General features: G+C 40.4%; 1 protein-coding gene and 1 long non-coding RNA gene across 13 annotated transcripts in view; one reads left to right on the forward strand and one right to left on the reverse strand.

Annotated features, from left to right (window-relative positions):
• Positions 1-926, reverse strand: part of LOC129126010 (uncharacterized) — a 39,271-nt gene extending 38,345 nt beyond the window's left edge. The window contains exon 1 of one of the 12 annotated variants that reach the window (XR_013183913.1): positions 687-926. This is a non-coding gene — a long non-coding RNA (uncharacterized LOC129126010). The remainder of the gene's footprint in view (positions 1-686) is intronic. The other 11 variants (XR_013183899.1, XR_013183898.1, XR_013183929.1 and 8 more) reach the window with 11 other exon arrangements.
• On the forward strand, positions 831-19,437 carry THOC1 (THO complex subunit 1). Its single transcript, XM_054645659.2, has 21 exons — positions 831-968; positions 2,077-2,150; positions 2,259-2,319; positions 3,229-3,295; positions 4,334-4,452; positions 5,125-5,173; positions 5,670-5,765; positions 6,029-6,111; positions 6,594-6,667; positions 7,265-7,373; positions 8,466-8,597; positions 8,977-9,077; positions 10,335-10,401; positions 10,571-10,621; positions 11,256-11,326; positions 12,592-12,687; positions 12,982-13,047; positions 15,000-15,083; positions 15,307-15,454; positions 16,974-17,052; positions 18,986-19,437. The coding sequence occupies exons 1-21, from the start codon at positions 921-923 to the stop codon at positions 19,279-19,281; spliced, it is 1,971 nt and encodes a 656-aa protein (XP_054501634.1). The 5' UTR covers positions 831-920; the 3' UTR covers positions 19,282-19,437.
• The last annotated feature ends 1,038 nt before the right edge of the window (positions 19,438-20,475 follow it).

The following is a 20,475-nucleotide window of genomic DNA, read 5'->3' on the forward strand; positions in this document are numbered from 1 at the left end:
GCTTCTTCCTCTTAATCCTGACGGTGTCTGCAGAGCTGAGTGAGGCAGGAAGAGTTTGTTTCTTCTGAAAATGGAGCAATAAATTCTTTTTTCTCTGAAAGATTTAAGGTGTCCTGTGGCTGCTATCTGGTGCGAGTACCTCATTCCTTTCTTAAAAAAACATCTCACATATATAGTTTCTATTTTAACATTATGTTATAACCTAAAGCTATATTTAACACACTACTTTTAAAAATTAATATGGCATAACTTTCTAACATAACACATATAATATTCATTTTAATATTTGCGAAAAGCCAATCATATAATACACATTTTTCACATCCACTCTCAGTGCTATCTCCTTCTCCCCAAGCTTTGTTAACCTCCCTGCATCCGAGATCATTGAAACATGTCAAATACTAAACTTTATCAAGCCAATTCTGCCGACAAATATTAAATGCAAATATTTATCCTTCTAACACCTGCACACCGAGGGAAGCGCTCATCACCCCTATAACACCTCAGAGGAGGCTGTGGCCAGCTGGGGTCGGCCTCTCCTCCCCGACAACAAGTGACAGGACAAGAGCAATGGCCTCAGGTTGTGCCAGGGGAGGTTCAGGCCGGATATCAGGAAGAATCGCCTCACAGGAAGGGCTGCCAAGCATTGGAACAGCCTGCCCGAGGAAGCGGTGGAGCCACCATACCTGGATGTTTGGGTGGCGGGCCTGGCAGCGCCGGGTTAGCGGTTGGACCCGGCCATCACGGAAGTGTTTCCCGACCCAAAGCCCGGCACAACCCGGTATTCCCAGGACCGTCCCGCTCCCAGAACCGACGGCGCCCCCGCTCCTCCCGCTTCCCGCTGGGGGGGCGGGGCCACGGCGTCATCAGCGCGCGCCTGCAGCGCCGCTCTCCCTCCCTGCCGCCCGCCGGCCGGGATCATGTCGCCGCCGCTCTTCAGCCTGCCCGAGGCGCGGCTCCGCTTTACGGTGAGCCTCCCCTGCCTTCCCCCCGCCCTTCCAGCCTTCCCTTCATCCCTGCCGGTCGGACGCGAAGCTGCGGGGCCGGTCTGTGCCTTGGCGGCTCCGGGCCCGCGGCCCGGCCGGGGCTGCTGCCGGGAGCGGCCCGGGCGCTGCTTTATGGAGCGCTGAGCGCGGCCGGGGTGCGGCGGAGTGGGAGTGAGAGTGAGAGTGAGAGTTGGGAGTGAGGAGTGAGGGCGGGCTGTGCGCCGGTTCGGCCAAGGGGGGGGGAAAATCAGTCTTCAGGTTAGCGAAAATTAATGTGAAAGACAACGAAAGTGTAGCGTGCCCCCCGCAGTAAAACGTCTGGGCGTATTGCACTTTCTGTCTCTGCTGAGGGATGCTTTTCCTTTCCCAGAGCTGGGGGGCTCCGTGTGTTGCCGGCCTCTGGATCCCCTCAGGTTGTCAGACGAGAGGATGGGATTTGCACAGGAGTGCTCGAGGCACAAGCACTCGATCCCTTAGAGCGATTTTGTAACTGTAAAAGCAGTAATTTTTAGACCACCTTCTTAGCAGGAGTCATGTGCTTTTTAACATCTTCATAAACGCAGGACTTGCAGGGGTCCCATGCGAGTTTGTAGGTGGCAGAAAATTGGGAGGAGCTGTTTAACTCCCTTGAAGACAGGGAGAGGCTCTCAGGCCCACGATGCCGTTCTTGGGGCTGTCCTTGTAGGGCCAGGAGTTGGGCTCAGTGATCCTTGTGGGTCCCTTCCGACTCAGAGTGTTCCCTGATCTGTGTCCCAAAGCATCATAACCACCTGAAGCTGTGAGTGTGGCACCTGAGACAATGATAGGTCCAGTGTTGGTCACAAGAGCCTGATCCTCTGTGTATCCTTTAGAAATGCTGTTTTCACCAGGCTGCTAGCCCACGTTTGAGGTGAGATGCTCTAATAGCTCATGTGCCTAATTTCCTATGTGCTTGTTATTTGCCCTTCCTGTTACAAAGGTCTCTCTGTAAACTAACACATGGTGTGTGGCAGGAAGATTCCTTAGTATTTCTGTCCACTGTCAGAGGAGGGAGGAAGATCCTTTTAGTTTTGTACTGGTGTTGTAGCTTTTCTCTCTTTGCATTTGGTAGACATCCACCAGAGAGGCTCTGATTAACAAAAGCATCAAGCCGTTGTTGAATGCATTTAACCAGGTTCCTGGAAGGTAAGTGAAGGTCACTTGTTTTTTTTTTAAATTGCCTGTTTAGATAAGTTTTAGTAATCTTGTGCCTGAGGGTAGTTACTAACTAAGGTGGAATGTTTGCATTTGCAGTGAAAATGAAAAGAAGTGTACCTTGGATCAAGCTTTTAGAGTTGTTGTAGAAGAAGAAATAGTAAGTATTTTAAACTGCTGAAGCTTATCTCTTGTTGAACCTCACATTTCTATTAGCAGGCTAGTATATTAATGTAACAGCAATGTACTTTAGTGTAAGAAAACACTTCATTAAAAACAGGAGCTATGTAATGGTGAGATAGTTGAGATTAAAGACAGATGATTCAAGGAGGTAGGTAGAATCTTGTATTTGAGAGATATCACACTGTAGTGAGAGCTGTTGTCTGAGCCTTTTCTAGCAGTTCTTTGTAATGTTTATGAAAGTCTGCTGCATCTTAAAATTCTAATTCATAAACATGCATTGTTCAATAACTGTACTTTAAAAGTGGGTGGAAAGGGTAGGATTGGAGTAGATGTCAGAAAGAAATTCTTCACTGTGAGGGTGGTGAGGCACTGGAACAAGTTGTCCCAAGATGTTGTGGATGCCCCATCCCTGGAAGTGATCAAGGTCAGGTTGGATGGGGTTTTCAGCAACCTGGGTTAGTGAAAGGTGTCTCTGCCCCTGGCAGGAGAGTTTGAGCAATGAGATATTTTGGCCTCCCCAGATCAAAACTATTTTGTGATTTGTTACTTATGTAACAAAGCCGCCCTATCAGCTGAAAAGACTGATGAAAGGAGTCAAATAGTGTATGATCAAATAATATTTGAATGAAGTCTGGATGTGAGATATTAATTTTCAGAGGCAAATGACTGTGCATTTGGGTCTCTAGTGGCTGGAAGCAGTCAGGAATGGTTTAATTCTCAATAAAAACTTACTACAGTTAACTGATAGGTCAGATTTCATAGATTGTTTTGGCAAGTTGAATGTCAGTATTTGTTTTAAATATACCTACTTGGAAACAAGAATTTTAGTTTTGTTAGATACATTATGGTCAGACTGGAGAATTTCAACAGTGTTTTCTTTCTTTAGATAAACAAAGCTCCATGTGAGAATCTCCTGGCAATTATTTCTCTTGCTATTAATGGAGTCACAGAAGGTGAGCATTGAAAAAGCATCTCTCTTTCAAATTTATTGGCAGTTTTAGGGACCATTTAGGGGAATTTTAAAATCTTGATTTCTGTAAATCATCTACTGTGGTTATCTTTGGTGATATATGGCTCTTATGCTAGTGTTTAGTTTCAGAAGAGAAATTAAGTATAATATAATTAAATTTGGTTATATATGTGACATTTGTGTTGGAATCTTTTTATTTTTATTTTTTGTTAAGAAAGAAAGATGGATGGATTTGGTTGCAGCATGATTAGCAGTTTCTTTGTCCAGCACTCTAAAATGATAGAAGTTTCCCATCATAATTTCAGAGATGAGACCAGTGAGTAATGACTTGGCAGAGGCAGAAATAACATCTCCTGTGTATCTGTGCTCATCTCCTGTCAGGATATGGCTGGTTTTTAGATACCTGGATCTGTTTCAATAACAGATTGTGTCAGAAATCAGTGTGCTGTTCTCTGAAGTGGCTTTTGCTCTCTTCCTTTTGTTTATTTATTCACATTATTCATCAAGAATTGTTTGTTTCAGTAAGTACAGGTGAATTACATGTATGTTTTATGAGCTGTAGGAATAACAAGAGCTGTGCTGTGAGGAATGCAGGCATTGCCTGCAGAGCATGGGTGGATGGACTTGGAGGACTGTTTTAGTGGTGCTTGAAAAGGCTCTCAGCCTTCATGGATGTGTGTAGTGGGACTAACTGTGGATATAGAAGTCTGAAAAAGTTCACTTGCAGTCTGCAGAAAGATGTGACATTGTTTCAGATTTTGAGATCTTTATAACAGTGATTGTTTTAATATTTGTTTTATGTTAGTGCAAAGCTTTTGCAAATCTTGTTTGAGTATGTGTAGAAATAACTTTAGTGAAAGTTCACATTTTAGCCCAAGTTTTCTGTTAGGATTTGTAGGAACCCAGAAGAACTTCTTTCTTCTACTTTTTTTAATAAAATGTCCCTCAAGTGTAATGCATCTCTTTGTTTTGTATTTCAGTTCAAATTTGTTGAATAAAAAATTCCCTGTTTTCCTTATAGGTATCTGCACTGCATCAACTCCTTTTGTGCTTTTGGGGGATGTTCTGGATTGCCTCCCTTTGGATCAGTGTGACAAAATTTTCACTTTTGTGGAGAAAAATGTTGCTACCTGGAAATCGGTAGGTATTTCTGCAAATCTTCCATAGTTTGGCCAAAGCTTTTGTCTACAAGAACCATTTTGATGAACAGAATTTAACTGTCCTTGTGGCTGACACATTAGTGTCAGGAACTCCAGAGATAGCACCTGAAAAGCATTCTACTGTCTCAGTGTTTTCCTTATCTGGATTTTCTAACTAGAACCTCCTCCCATAGTCATTCAGGCTGGTTTGTTTCAGATTACATTATGGCCCCTGACATATTCACAAACTGTTGTTTATTGTCGATTCAGGTATCTCCGAGTTTCTTCTTCCAGATCACCAGTATTGTGAACACTCTAAATCTTTTTTGTGTGCTCTTTGCTTATTTGTACAAATCATACGTGGAGTAATAAAGGAAATGAGTGTAAAAATTAGTGCATTCCAAGAAAAAAAAAAAAAGGATGGTGTTCTTACAGTTCATTGTTGTCACACGTGGTTTTTCTTTATGAAGGCTGGATGTAAATGTATTTCATGCTTTCTTGGAATTTGTGGGACTTGCCTTTTTGTGAAACCTGCCTGTTATGTAAGGGAAGACTCAAATTTAGAGTTATCTGTAGGAGTGACTCATACTTACTCATATCTTGTGATTGGATTAATCTGCTCAGGAAGGTTTTATGATCTTCTAATGTCCTAAATGCCTTTACTCTGTTTCAGAACACATTTTACTCTGCAGGGAAGAATTACTTGCTGCGCATGTGCAATGGTGAGTAGTAGTTTTTCAGGCAGGGGAGAGCAGCATTAAAAAACTTCCTATCTCAGGAAATGAAAATTAGTTTAATAACTTGATTTAAATTCAGATGTGTTCAGTAAGTAACAAAGTTAAAAGGTGCATCACTCTGAACAGATACATATTCTTGGTTATTAATGTAAAAGTCATTCAGGCCTCAGGGAGCTCTTCATCAGTGGAGATCGTTATAGAAGAATGTCATTCCTCAGCAATGACAGTGCCTGTATCCAAGGCTATATTTGAGTAGGATTCATTCAAATTTATTTTTTATTGGTGTTGAAGGTGTTAGGAGAATTGGCAGAATGCATTTGGAACAAGTATGTCTGGTCAGAGGGAGTCACTGGCATTTGAATTTACAATTATGAGCTTCCTTAGCTCTGTAGATCATGTGATTAGCGAGTCTTGAATTCTGTTGCATGAGAAATTAAAAGAGGGATAAATACTAATATTATTTACTTTTTACAATATTTAGATCTCCTAAGAAGATTATCTAAGTCACAAAACACAGTCTTTTGTGGAAGAATTCAGCTGTTCTTGGCTAGGTTATTTCCACTTTCAGAAAAGTCAGGTGAGATTTTTTGCATTTCATCACACTTAACATTGAGACTAAATAAGCTGAACCTTTAAAGTCTGTGATGGTTGCAGACCAAATCCAGTTGGACCAAATCACTTTGCATTTGCATCCTAGTTCTTGTGTCTTTCCTTGATGTTGTGACTTTTATTTGCTTTGGTTCCAGATGTAAGTTTTTGCTCTGAGAATTGAGTATCAGTATTTCATAAACAGACTTGGGAACTTCACAGCTTTTAAGACTTTCTCTTTGTTTTTCACAGGACTTAACCTACAGAGTCAGTTTAACCTGGAAAATGTCACTGTTTTCAATACCAATGAACATGAGAGCACTCTGGGACAGAAGGTGAAAATTCCTATGTAATTTTTCACTGATTCTGCAGTTAATGTGTAAGATTGTTTGCACAAAAAGTGTTTGGGACTGTAGGTTCATAATTTGGTTGTCCCTCTGGTTGTTTTGGGAATAGGCATTCCCAGGTGTCTGTTAGGTTACCTGGAACATTAAACTGTGCACCCTGAGGGAGAAAAAGACAGGTTTGATTGTGAGGAATGAGTACTGTCACTTACTGTGCAAAGTTTTCCCCACAGTATGCAGAGGACAGAGCTGTCTCTTCAGCTTTTTTTCAGGAGAAATGAGACTACCATTGCATTAAGACAGAAATTTTTTACACATATTACAGTAATAATACTTCAGAGATTTTTTGAGTTACCAGCTTAAGCTTTCTGATCTAATATATAATTGAATGTTTACAGTAAACAACACTGTGAGAACTCAGTGCAAACTGTAGTGGCATTTATATAAATCTTAAATAATTTTTTCCTATTTAGCACACTGAGGAGAGGGAAGAAGGAATGGATGTGGAAGAAGGTGAAATGGGAGATGATGAAGCACCAACGAGTTGGTGAGCTGACAGAAATTTAAAAGCTGAAGCAAAGCATTATAAAGTGAAAGGAAAAATGCTGTTTGGGAAATACCTTTAAATGTTGAGATCGAAATTCTCCTCATCTTCTGCCCTCTGAAGATTACATGTATCTAATCAGTGAAGGCTCCTGGCAATGTCTTAATTGTTTAAGTTGTCTGGAAAACAAAAATGTACAGATTTGAAAAAGTTGTATACCCTGGCTGAGAACCACTCTGATTTTGACAGTTTTACAAATTCCCTTCACAAAACTCGTGATAAGATGTATTCAGGGATTTTGAGTATATGCTTAAGGAGAAAAAGCTGTGTTCCCCTTCATGCCACAGATAGTAAAAAACTCCTAAGACCCCTTTTGTGTACTTTTTTGCTTTTATGGTGAGAAAGTAACAACAGACTGAATGGAAAGCTCTTACAAGGACAAATTTTGAGTTACAGATTCCTCTGTGACGGTTCACTACTGACTCACTAATTTACTTCCAAAGTGAATAATGTTTTCTGGGGTTGTACATTCCTGAGTGAACTTGAATATAGTATATTGCTTTTCAATGTGGTTTTTTTTTTTCATTATTTCTTCCACAGTTCCATTCCAATAGATTATAACCTGTATAGAAAATTCTGGTCACTTCAAGATTATTTTAGAAATCCTGTGCAGTGTTATGAGAAGGTGTCATGGAAAACATTTCTTAAGGTAATCTGAGTTCATGCTTTCAACCATTCAGCCTAAGTAAAGGTCATTGTTTACATGAGTAGCAGTGACAGCATAAGCATGGAACAGTTCAAAGGCTCAGGCTGCTGGAAAATGATAATGCATTAGGAAATGCATTTTGACGCTTTCTTAAGTGAGCCTTTTTCAGTAAACTAATATATTGTGTTAAAATGTACAATAAGTTTCCTACTGTCTGTCAATACCAGAAATACTTCACATGTTGCAACAGTGCCAGAAGTACTTTTTTTTTTTTTTTTTGTGGTTTATCAGCTGCAACAAGCAGAAGTTGTGGGTTTGGGTGGGTTTTTTTACCCCGAAAAGATAAATAGCTCTATCTAGTCCTTACTGTTATTTTTGAGTAGTCATACTGATGCCAGTGGCATCCTAAAGATTACTGGTTTCTAACAAAGAAAATATCTTTGTAGAAGCAATGACTTGAATGTCCCCTTCAGCCAGCTGTTTCAGTTTTGCTTAGTATGAATATTGATGAGGATTTATTGCTAAGGTACTGTTTCTTCAAAATTTGTCACCCAGTATTTATTTAATTCAAAGAAGCTTAGTTATTTTTTAATCTTCATTCTCTGTGTTCTGGTAATAAGAGGTGACATCTGCTCAGACATCCTAGTATAAATCTAATTTATGACGTCTACTAATGGGGCCAAAAAAAAAAACCAAACCCACAGAAAAACACCACAGGTGCAGTTCAGAAACTGATAAAAGACTTAGGTCTTTCAGATGAAATTTTTTACTGTAGCACTGTGATCATGTGAACCTTTTTTCTTCATGATGTCTAAACAACAACGCATTGTTCAGAACCTAAAATGTTTTTTTTCTTAGCATACTTTAAATATTCTGTATGATTAAATGTTCTGACATGATAACATTTTCACTTCATTTGTGGTGTTTAGAGCAGTCCTCCACATCAGTAACAAATGTTTCACATTTGTTCACATTTCTAACAGTTGTTTCAGTGGGCTGATAGCTGATCTACCAAGTATTTTACTTGCTTGGCTTTAGGTCTGCAAAGGTTCAGTATTGTTTTCATGTGGTAAATAAAAAAACTCTCTTTTATAGTACTCGGAAGAAGTTTTGGCTGTTTTCAAAAGTTACAAATTGGATGACACTCAGGCTTCCCGAAAAAAGTTGGAAGAACTAAAAACAGGAGGAGAACATGTGTATTTTGCAAAGTTCCTAACTAGTGAAAAGGTACGTGGCTTCCCTTCCAGAATTTCAAGCTAATTGAGGTTGGAAGGAACCTATGTCTGGTTCAGCTTCCCTGCTCAAAGCTCTCAGCTGGAGCAGTTGATCAGCACTATGTCCAGTTGAGACTCCACAGTTTCTCTGGATATCCTATTACACTGTTTGGCCATTTTATTTAGATAGATGTATTCTATTCCTTTTTGTATTTTATTCTTTGTGGGTTGTCTCTGTTAATTAATGACTCAGAGGCTTCTATTTCTGGAATAAGAGTCTTCAATAACGCTGCCATTTGTTTATTGGATTTCATTTCTAATGTTGCCTTTACAAAGATAAATTAAAAGAGAGTAAATATTTAAAGATCTTTTGCTTTTTTATTGTTGTTTAGCTGATGGATTTACAGCTGAGTGACAGTAACTTCCGTCGTCACATCTTGTTGCAGTACCTAATACTATTTCAGTATCTAAAGGGACAAGTCAAATTTAAAAGGTAATGTGAAAATACTTTGTGTTTTGGGGATGGGGAACTAGGAACTTGGAGATAAACCAAAATATTTTAAAATAGTTTGCCTACTTATTCTGAGTTTGTGGAACTTGGAGCCTTGGATTGGTAAATACAGGGTATGGCTGAAGTTATTTTACAGCAGGAAAGCAGAGGTCTCAATTAATTTCTCTGTTCCTCTGCCTGATTCTTTGCCCTCCTGTGCTCTCGTGTTGGTTGGACTTGCTTAAAATTGTGCCATTTACTATACAGGCAGAAATGCAATCTGCTCATCTTTGCAGAGTAAGTATTCTGCCAGGTTGGTGAGTTGTGGGGTCTCAGAGAAGTAGAGGCCATTAAAACTTGCTTACAGTGAGTGCCAGCCATGACAGGGAAGGAGACTCTCCTTGGCAGCACCCAGTTGTTAAGACCAGTGCAAGGTACTTGTGTGTGGCATCATTTTGAATCTATACTGGCTTTGCAAAGTGGCATTGGTTGCTGATTTGTTTTTTCTTAGTGTACTGCAGAACTCTGTCTAAAATGGCAAGAAATAGCAATGGTGATAATTGCTTTTATAAATTCATGGGATAGAACCAAACTCCATCTGTTTCTAGTCTCTTAACATTATTCTGAAGAAAAACCCATCTCATTTCCTGTGCCCTGGGCCATATTTGCACGTAATAATTAACATCCTTAACAAGGCAGGTGTCTCCCACCTGCTATATATTGCTTTTTGTAAACAGCTCTCAAAGAACTTTGTAATCTAGGATCATTATCCTAATTCTACAGATCATTTATCAAGGCAGTCTAGTGGCTGAGAAGGAATGGAATTCAGGTCTTGTGAATTCCAGTTCAGTCCTTTTGAGGTGACAGTCATTCAATGTCATTGCATTAAAATGTTCATTATAAATTGTCACTTATTGGTGGTCAAGGATGGCATGGGATACAAATGGTAGTATAACACTTGGTGAGTGTTTTTGAGGTAAATCTTTTCATTGTGCCCATTTGCTGTATTTTGGGTCCAGTATTGAGGCTTGATCTTGAATCACTCAAATGGGCTTCCTATTGGGTGAATCTACACCTTGAAAGTGTAGTCCCCAAGCACATCTAAAATTCCACAAGCTAGTAAATGCCCCGGGAGCAGAGCAGATCACATTCAAAGCACTTTCCTCAGATCTCCTCTTAACACCCCTCACAAGGTATGTGGTATAAATTATATGTCCTCAGCACACTTTCTGATGTGTTGGTTTTTTTTTTCAATTCCAGTTCAAACTATGTTCTAACAGATGAACAGTCTCTTTGGATTGAAGATACTACAAAAGCAGTCTACCAGGTTGGTACAGTATCTACTCTCATAAAAATTACATGGAAGAATATTGAGCATGTAATATTGTATCAACCACCTTTAAAGCAGTAGCCACCATTTTCTCTGGAGTTCTTTACCTACATGTTCTGCAACAGATACAATGCAAAAAGTTCACCTTCTTTTCTCTCATTCATAGCTTCTTTCAGAAAATCCTCCAGATGGGGAAAGATTCTCAAAAATGGTAGAGGTGAGTATTTTGATGCCTGCCTGAACAAAGTCTATAGCACATAAAAAAGCAGTTTCAGCTTATACTAGCTTTTTGAACACACCTATTATATCTGAGAACTTTTACCTCATCCTAGTAAAAATTGGTCCTATAGTGTCTTATTATTTTGTAGTCATATTTTATCCCATGTTTTCATTAATGTCTTTCTTCCTTCTTCAGGGGAGAAATGGAGATATGCCTGTATGTTCATGTGTACACATGCACATTGGAAAGCAAAAAATATTCCAAAGCTTTTGCAGATAGGAGTCCTGTGCCCAAAGACATGGAAATGAAATACAAGTGAAATTAATCAAAACCCAAGAAATTGTCTTTTTGCTATCCTTTTTTCCTTTACTTTGACCGTATCTATTTTCTTGACTAGACCAGGGGAGATAAAGCTTTTCCCACAATTTTTGAAGAGAGGAGTTACACTATTTTTGCATAAATCAATCCAGTTGCCTAAGATTATACTGATGATCTTCAAGATAGTGACTGAAACACACAACCTAGAACAAAGTTTTCCCCTTAATTTTAATAGCTCAATTTAAAACTTTGGGGTCAACTCTGAACATGCTTATGACCCTAATAATGTGCAATACCTTCTGTCTTTCTACAGCATATATTAAATACTGAAGAAAACTGGAACTCATGGAAAAATGAGGGCTGCCCAAGCTTTGTGAAAGAAAGGTAACTGTGTTATGGAACAGAAGCTTTCTGCTGCTTGTTTGAAATGGTGGTTCCACTTCAGAGTCTGCTACCCATGGTGTATATTGACCACTCACACAACTTGGAGATCTGTACAGTTGCCTGTCCCTTCAGTGAGTGCAGGCTCTTAGATTTCTGCCAAAAGTCATAAGGCTTGCAGTATGTCAGGGAAGAGGTGCTTATGGGTGTGTCTGCTCTCAGGAGAGCATTCTTCATTGTCTCAGGGCAATATTTTGTGGTACTGGTACTGGTCCAGGAGACCGGAGCAGGTTTTGCTGCCTCCTGCTTTCAGCAGACCCTAGGTTGAAGTGGTTAGTGCCTGACTTTTCCATTTATCCCTTTGGACTGCCTCTAATGAAGCCTTTGGCATTATGGATTTGGGCAGGGCAGCATACCTGGAGTTTGTGTAACAGTTCTCTTACACAATTTATTTATTAGTTTGCCACTTGATGGTGATCACTTACCTTAAAGGGAATGACAATTAGATGGCTATCACCACTGAAAGTTTCCTGTGTTACTAACTAGTGGCAAAACTTGAACTTTGACTCCATGTGTCTACTTGACTGTCTTGAGGGGATGACCAAACATTTGTCTTCCACCCTTCTTCATTGTACACACAGAATGGCCTCTTTGTGGTAAGGAACATGTGGGTCATTATATCTTTGGAGATTCCCTTTTATTGGAGAGATGATGTGCAGCCACCTCTTCATGACTTAAACTGTTTGTAAATAAAAGGGAGGGGGGCTGTTAGAAGAGAGAAATTACTGTTGCAGGGGGATTGTGGGGAAGTAAAATTATGAAATTTGACTTTTATAAATATTCTGTCTCCTTTAGATCTCATCCAGAGTTTCAGCTTGGGTAGGTTTTGCCCTAACCTCAGTCCTCTGGGATCTCCAATCTCTAATCCCATGAAATCAGGTGCAGCTGGGGAAAGAGACCTTGCAACCATGATCCCAGCAGCAGGGTAGATCACGTCCTGCTGGCACAATTGTGATTTGCTTCCTTCTGTTTATTGGGACTCTGGTAGATCTTTATATTTTTGAGTGAACTAATTTCGGTGTCTGGCAGAATCCTTTATCTCTACTTTGCCTCCTCTCTCCTTTTCCCCACTGCCTCCTTCCACCCTTAGACCCTTAGACTCACTGTCCCTCAGTCCTCATCTCAGGTGAAAGGTGAAGGTGAAACAGCTTCTTTTGTTCTTGAGATATTACTGGTTTGACACTAAAGAGCATTTTTTTTTTCTTTAGACCTCCTGATTCTAAGCCAATGAGGCCTGTGCGGAAGAGGCCAGCTCCAGAGGACTTCTTAGGAAAAGGATCAAACAAAAAAATCCTTATGGGGAAGTATGTTGGTTTCTCTTTCCTTTACAAAGTTTCTGGGTTTGGCTTGGTTAATTGGTTTGGGGGATTTTATGTTTGGGGTTTTTTCCTCCCACTGATTTTTCTATACATCAATTTTCAAACATCCTTATTTTGGAGCTGCCAAAGAACAGCCAAAGGATATATCACTCTTTTAAAACTTGCAGTAGCCTTTCTTTCCTTATAACCATCTTTTACAGATCCCTTTAAAACAGTCCATGAGTGTGGCATGGTAGGATGATGAACATAAACAATGTGTGTTTATGCTTTTCTTTTCAGTGAGGAGCTGACCCGCCTTTGGAATTTATGTCCTGATAACATGGAAGCCTGTAAATCTGAGAGTAGGTAGGTAAAAAATGGGTGTGTCATTGTTTAAAGCTAACTAATTAGCACTCTAATTAGAGAGTTACAAAATTGGCATAAGGAAGATGTACAAGATGATCTCAGGAAGTGTGCATTTCACACCTTTAGAGAAGGTGGTTGTATGAATTTTTGCCCTGAAACCTCTTTACAGTTTTCCTCACTTCTTCGAGTGTTTATGCTGCCAGTAATTTTCATTGCTTACTAAAGTAAAATCTAAGCTGAAAACCAGATGAAAACTTTCCTTTTGTAGAACATGATTGTATAATTAATTACCTTATATAATGAAGGAAGACTGCCAAGTCTGGCTCTGATGAAGTTAGCATGCTGCTTGGCTATGATTTTCGAGCAGGCCTGTGCTTTAAACAATGCTAGATAAGAGGAAATTGGCTACCAGGCATTGTTCCAGCACATACCGTGTCTGTTCATGGGGCAGATACAGAAAAATGCAAATATTAGTTGTCCCTTCTGCTTGCACAATTGTAGGAAATGCTTAAAATACACTCTGCTACATGACTTTCTTTGTTACAGGTGTCAAAATCTCTTTTACTGTGCAGGCATGATGCAGAGTAAGAAAATTTGGAGAAGGAATGGGACAGTTCCCAAAGAGAACTCTGCTAGTAGTGGCTGTAAAGTCTGGTTCTGTGGGGAGAGGTGCTAGCTGTGCAGATTTCCTGGGTGGAGGAATTGCTTTTCTAGAGGTTCAGAGTTTTGCAGAGGAAGTGCCCTCCTTTCTTGTGAGGCTGGGATATACAGGAAGGCCTTTGACAGGATGCTTGCCTTTACTAGGCCAAGGGATGAAGGTGGAGTTGTGTTTGGAACCAAAGCTTTTGGTTCCATGTGTGTGATTGTATTGTGCTGCAATGCCTTTAAACAAAAATAAATAAATAAAGCCCTTAACAAACATAGATAAACAAAGAAAATGCATGCCATGGTAAACAGGAAATTGATCCCACAGTGTCAAGATTCAGTTGCAAGTTTTTGTCGTGGGCTTTGTGACTGTATGTGGTCAAGTGAAAGCTTTTTGCCTTGGTTCTTCACATCTCCATTCAAATGGGGTAATACTTCCTTAGCTGTCCCCTTTTTAGATGGTTGTTTTGGGGATAATGTGGCAGGACTCAGATGAGTTTTCAAGGTGTTGGCTTTTTCCAGTAGTCAGTGATGATGCATGGGGCACTGCTGCCCTGGGCAAAATGCCTTTTTCAAAACAAAATTGAAATGAATGTATAGACCAGTGTGCTTCACCCCCTGCTCCAGCCCTTTGCTAGACTCCCTTACAGAAGCAGGTGTGTCTCTGTCAGCATTGGGTAGGAGAAATACAGATCATTATGAGCTTGCTTTGCTCCACTGAGAGTCTTGGCTCTCAGTAACCTACAGCTCTCACACAATCTGTGTTTCTTGGGTAGAGTCTTCTCAGCAGCAAACCATCCTGATGGTGTGAAATTTCATTTCTGTTCTTTTTTTAGGTCAGGGTTCCTTTTGTGCTGCTTTGAGTACCTGTCAGAACCCACCACAAGCAGTTCTGAGAGCAGATGGAGCTGAGGTGGGGGGTGGCAGGGACAGCCATGTTTTGCTGCTGTCAGATGGCACAAAACTAGCAACCATTTTAGACTTCTGAGCGCTTGTGAGCTGTGCAAATGCTGCTAACAGATGTTGATATCACCTCTTTGTATGGCAGGAGGTTTAAATGTATATAATAGGCAGTGCTAGCAACTGCTGGCACACTCTAGTGGTTATGCAGTTAATAATTTTATAGCAATACGTACCAAGCACTTTCTTTGCTTGTTTAAAATTGTTAAATTTGAGTGGGTTGGTTTGGGATTTGTATTTTTCTCCTCAGTGGATGAGCTCGAGATGTGTCAAAAGAAACAAAGACTGTCCATTTTAGAAAAGTTTGTGAAGCATATTTAAGCTCTTTATTTGATTTTTTTTTTTAGGGAATATATGCCAACACTGGAGGAATTTTTTGAGGAAGCTATTGAACAAGCAGACCCTGAAAACATGGTTGAAAATAAATATAAGTATGTCCATCTCTGCTGTGTTTCACTTGATTTTAATCTGTTTCATGTTTGGACTGTTAAAGAAAACAGACTGTTCTCAGCATTACTAGTATCTGTGTAGGACTCCAGAAATGTACAAAAACTGATTAAATTTGGACAGAATTATATTACTAAATGTCTCAAATCTTTCTCTGTGTTTTTATAGATGCCAGACTTTAATAATCAAACTTGTGTTTTATTGTAGGGCTGTGAACAATTCTAACTATGGCTGGAGAGCACTGAGACTTTTGGCACGCAGAAGTCCCCACTTCTTCCAGCCAACAAACCAACAGTTCAAGAGTTTACCTGAATATCTAGAAAACATGGTAATCAAATTAGCCAAGGAGCTGCCTGTAAGTAATATTATCCTATAATAATAAATGCTGAATTCATTCACTTTCTGGTTGTCCCTCTGCAGTCCATTTGGTACAGAGGGGGAGAAAAAAAACAGCCAGGAAAAAAGTTTGTACACTGAAATAAAAATTACAAATAAAATTAGACTAATCTCTGAACATTCCCATAACAATAAACTGAGTAACACTGATTAACCTAGTAACTGTTGAACTCTGCCTTGTACTCTGAAAAAAACCAGCTGTGGCAACCCTGTTGGTAGGTGGGAGTGTGTGTATATATATATATATATATATATATATATATATATATATATGTGTGTGTGTGTGTGTGTGTGAATATATACACATATATATATTAACCCAGCTGCTTGGGTTCCATGTTGCAGTGCAGACCAATTTTATGGAAGCCAGAATTTTATTAGCCAGAATCATGGCTCATGAATATACTGGGATGGCAGGAAAAGAGGCAGTATGTGCAGCTGATGGTGCTGTGCTTACCAGAACTTTACAGCAAGGTTTGCCAGAGGTCTTCTATCAGCTCCCTGACTTCTAAAATATGCAAAACAAGAATAAACCTTGTGGAGCTGTAAAATTAAGATATTAACCCTTTGCTTGGTCAACAGTACAAATTTGAGTCCAGGTGGGGCCTTTCAGATGGCTTTATACACAGTGATAAGAGAGGCTGCCAGTGGGGAAGGGGCGCTTTCTACACCTCTGAATTGGCACAAAACCCAGCAATGTCTTGCAGATACAAACCCCTGCTTCTCTACTGAGACTTTCCTTCTCTGTAATGTGAGGTCTAAAGGTTGGAGTTTAATATATGGCTGTTTTGTTTGTCCAGCCATCAGAGTTAACTGTAAGCTAAGAGCAAGTTTAGAAAAAATGTGGGGATTGTAATTTGTTGAATGTATTAAGGTATGGCTGCATGCAATATTCCTGGTACTACTGTCATGTGCCAAAAGCAATGGCAAGAAACAATTTGTGTACCTAAGGCCCGTGGCTGAAATATAGAAAAAGATGAAACCTTTTGGCTGATCAGTACCTGAATGAGGGAGTGAAAAGTTTGTTGTTTGTGTATTTGATTGCCACCTTCCAGAAGTCTGAAAGTACATAAACTTTGAGGAATTCCCAAGTGTGGAATAAAATTAATGAATAACAATAATCATGATTTTTTTTTTAAATGTTCATCAGTAGTGATCTTAAATTTGGTTGGCTGGGTTTTTTTTTTTTAAGCAAGTGATAAAGCTTGTTATGGAATGCTTAGTTGTTGTTACTATGAAAAGGAAAAATCCTATTAAATCAGTGGATGCTTTGATGAGTTTTTTTTTAGTTAGTAATATATTTTATTAGAACTTACTGGTGTTAGTGGTGTTTAGGAGACTCTGGGGGATTTTTGATTCTCATGTGGGATTGTGTCAGACTTTCCATTCTAACACATATTCCAGAGACAAGGACAGAGCTGTAGAATTTCTCTTTGAAAACAAAATGCATCCAGTGATGTTTAGTTCTTTCATTGTAGCCTCCTTCTGAAGAAATAAAAACAGGTGAAGATGAAGATGAGGAAGATAATGATGCTTTATTAAAGGAAAACAATGAAAGTAAGACTTGCATATTCTTAGTCTTTCCAGTTTTTCTCTTGATATGTGTTGCAGAATCTGTGTTTTAACATAGTTTCCACTGAGGGCCATCAGTCCTGCTTACCCCAGTGCATTAGCACCAACAAGCACAGCCTTTTTGGGACACAGGAGCAGCCTCCCAGTGTCCTGGCCTGTAATGCTGAAAGCTTCCAACCTGTTGGATTAGCACTTTCACTAGGAGCCTCTTTCACCTTTTCTGCTATGTAGTCTGTGTTGACAGTGTCACTGGGTGTTCAGGGCTGAAATGTCAGATGTGTAAAAGCCTGTGTGAGTGCTCCTCTCCCACTTTCCTGTTCTCTCTGCCCTTTAATCACTAGGGTAAGCACTTTCCCCTAGCCCTCCTGGGGTAGTAACTGTGGAACTTTCAAAAATGGATATATTCCAACTCTGAGATCTTTACTTCTTCATTTAAAATACCTTAGAGGCAAAAGTTTCTCTGGAAGAAGAACAACCTTCCTGACAAACATCATCTCACTCATTGTTCTCCACAATCTGTGTCTGTCTCTTGTCTTTAATCCTGGCATGTCCTGCTCCTAGGTGTCCTTCCCTATCTCCTTTGTCTGTGAATCTGCTGTCTTCCATCCTCATTCGTGCCTTCATCTCACAGCACCCTTGTGGGTTATAACCCTGTATCCCAGCTCCTGGATCCAGCACGGGCGGATGGGATGCACAGGGCATGGAAGCCAAACACTGGGTACCTCTGGCAGCTTTGTTGCAAGCTGTTTTCTGTCAGTGGAAAGACACCTGTGGGCTTCTGTGAATCTCTCTCATGTTGCCCTTTTCCATCCAGCACTTGACCTTCTCCACAGTCTCCTTTGCAATAGTAGAGAAGTTCTTTCCTCTTTAGCTTAATGCTAATGCACACAGCCTTTGTGGTGTCACTGTGTGGGATTTACGTCTTTCTTTAAATCTTGTCTTAAAGCAATGATGGCAGAGACATGGTCTGCTGTGCTTAGACATAAGAGAAATGATCTGAGGGCTTTTATTGTTTTGTTGTTCTGCATCTTTTGTCCTTTTCCTCTGTGTGACTTTAGTTCAGATAAATGACTGTGACTGATAAGTGCTGGAGAGACTTGAAATTTCTACTCTGTGCCACCTCTCTTCAGGTGGCACAAGAAGGGACTAATTCTTAATAAGAGATTATTTTTAATAAAATAAATTTTATTTTAAAATAGGAGTATGATTAATTTCTCTATGTATTTCAATTTTTGGTGTTTTTTTCTATAAAATTGTGAAATAAACGCGGATGTAGACTGTAAACACAGACTGTAGACTGTGATAAGCTATGAATGTGCAAACCCATCTGTAATCACTATAGCACTTGGCTTCCCAGCAGAGCCTAGTGTTCCATGGTTTTTATGTCAATGCCAGAATGATAGAAAATTCCTTAAAGTACTGACTACACATGAAATTTACTGTCATAGCCCTGTCGTGTTGCCAATAGGAACATGAGAAAAAACTGAATGAATACTGGGTTTGTTTGTTTGGATTTTTTTGCCTGGGTTGACTTTGAGTAAGGTGGCTAAAAAAATCCAAAATACAGCTAAATGTTAAAGATCACTCTGTATTTTAATGTTATAATTGACTTGTGTTGAAGTCTGTCAAAATCCTTGGTTTCATTTGGAGTAGGCAGTTCTGATGTATTTAAGACTTAGGCACTTCTCTCAATATAAAAGGAGATAACATAAAAAGCAAGATTTTCCATATTTATGGGCATTAAGGGACATAGCTCTTGAAACCCAGGTAAACACCTGTAAAAATCTGCTCTTGGAGCTTGAGTAGGTGTAAGTCAGTCTGTCAGTAAATAAACAGAGGATTTAAAATATGGAGGATTCATTTGCAGTGTCTGGAGGTGTTCCCTGTGTCTCACTGATTCCTTCTCTGTTTTCCCCAGGTCCAGAGGTGCAACGGGACAAAGCCATGACGGGCGAGCAGATCGAGTCCTTTGCCAACAGGCTGGGGGAGCAGTGGAAGGCCTTGGCCCCCTACTTGGAGATGAAGGAGTCTGACATCCGGCAGATCGAGCTGGACAGCGAGGATGTGAAGATGAGAGCCAAGCAGCTGCTGGTGGCCTGGCAGGATCAGGAGGGCTCTCACGCCACCCCCGAGAACCTGATCACGGCGCTGACCAAGGCCGGCCTCGGGGAGCTGGCCGAAAGCCTCACCAACGACACCGAAGGCAGCAGCTAACTCGCCTCAGATGCCAACTGACTGACTTGGGGCTGGGGGTTGGTAATTGTGACTCTTCTGGTGCTTGCCATTGATAATTGTTACTTTTGTCGCTAGGCAATAGATTTTTGATAGGTATTTTATGTTCGGTAAATGATATAAAGCTTTTTAATATTACTGTTGGATTGTCCAGAGTGTCTGAGACAAAGGATTAGTCGCTGTGGCCTGGAACTAGGAAGCTTTATCTTTGGTGGTAGAACATGAAAGGGAGGATGGAGAGTCCTTGCAGCTTTTGGGGCAGGCTCTGGGAGTTTGGCACCAGCAGAACTCGGGTTGCTCCTGCTGGACAGAGAATTGGCAGGCTCGTTCCTCACAGCAGGGAAGAACTGTGTGTGAAGGACTTTGGAGTCACTCTTTGGGGTCATGGGAGCTGGGGACTGTCAAAAGAGGTAAAATGAGAGAGTTGTGATGGCACTCCAAGGCACAGCACTGCCTTCCAGGGAAGAAGCGCTGTCCTGCTCTCCCACTGAAGCACTGGTTCAGTCAGTGATCAAGGGATTTCCATGCTGGTTTTTGTTAGTGATTACTTTTAGCTTCTCATTCTTTGGCTGTGTAGGAACACTCCTGAATACTGGTAAACAAAGAAGTTTTTTTGTCACAGGTAATTGTGAAGGTTTCATTTTAAGGCCATGGTTATCTGTAGCTGTTTTCCCTCAAAATGTGAGAGGTTTTTGTGGTGTTAAGTGGCAGCTGGCTACAACTTGTTCTGTGGCTAGTTTGTGTAGTGCTTCTGTCACTGAACTCTGTATTTCTTCAGCTATTCACTCATAGCTGTGAATTTCCAGCATGATTAGCTACTACCTCAAAGGAGAGTTCCTGCCTTCAGAGCCATTGATTTTGTGTCTGCCCCACTCCAGACTTAAATTAGGAACTTGATTAGGGTGCTTCAGTGAAGGTTGGTAGGGGCAGAGATACAGAAAATTATTGGAAATAACAGCGCAGGTCGGCAGCTCCTGCTGCAGGTAGGGGCTGGTAGAAGGTATGAACTTCAACAGTTTCAACTGGTTAAAGGACTTGAGCATATTGTGAGTGGAGCTGTGCAGGTGTGACTGACAACTTCAGTGCTGGGAGAACTGAGGATGACAGTGGGAGGATGTAGTTCCATAAAGCAGTAACCACACCATCTCTCCTTCCCCTGTAACAGGATCCAGAACA

Source organism: Agelaius phoeniceus, chromosome 1 (genome assembly GCF_051311805.1).
Source record: "Agelaius phoeniceus isolate bAgePho1 chromosome 1, bAgePho1.hap1, whole genome shotgun sequence".
In the NCBI taxonomy this organism is placed as follows: Eukaryota; Metazoa; Chordata; class Aves; order Passeriformes; family Icteridae; genus Agelaius; species Agelaius phoeniceus.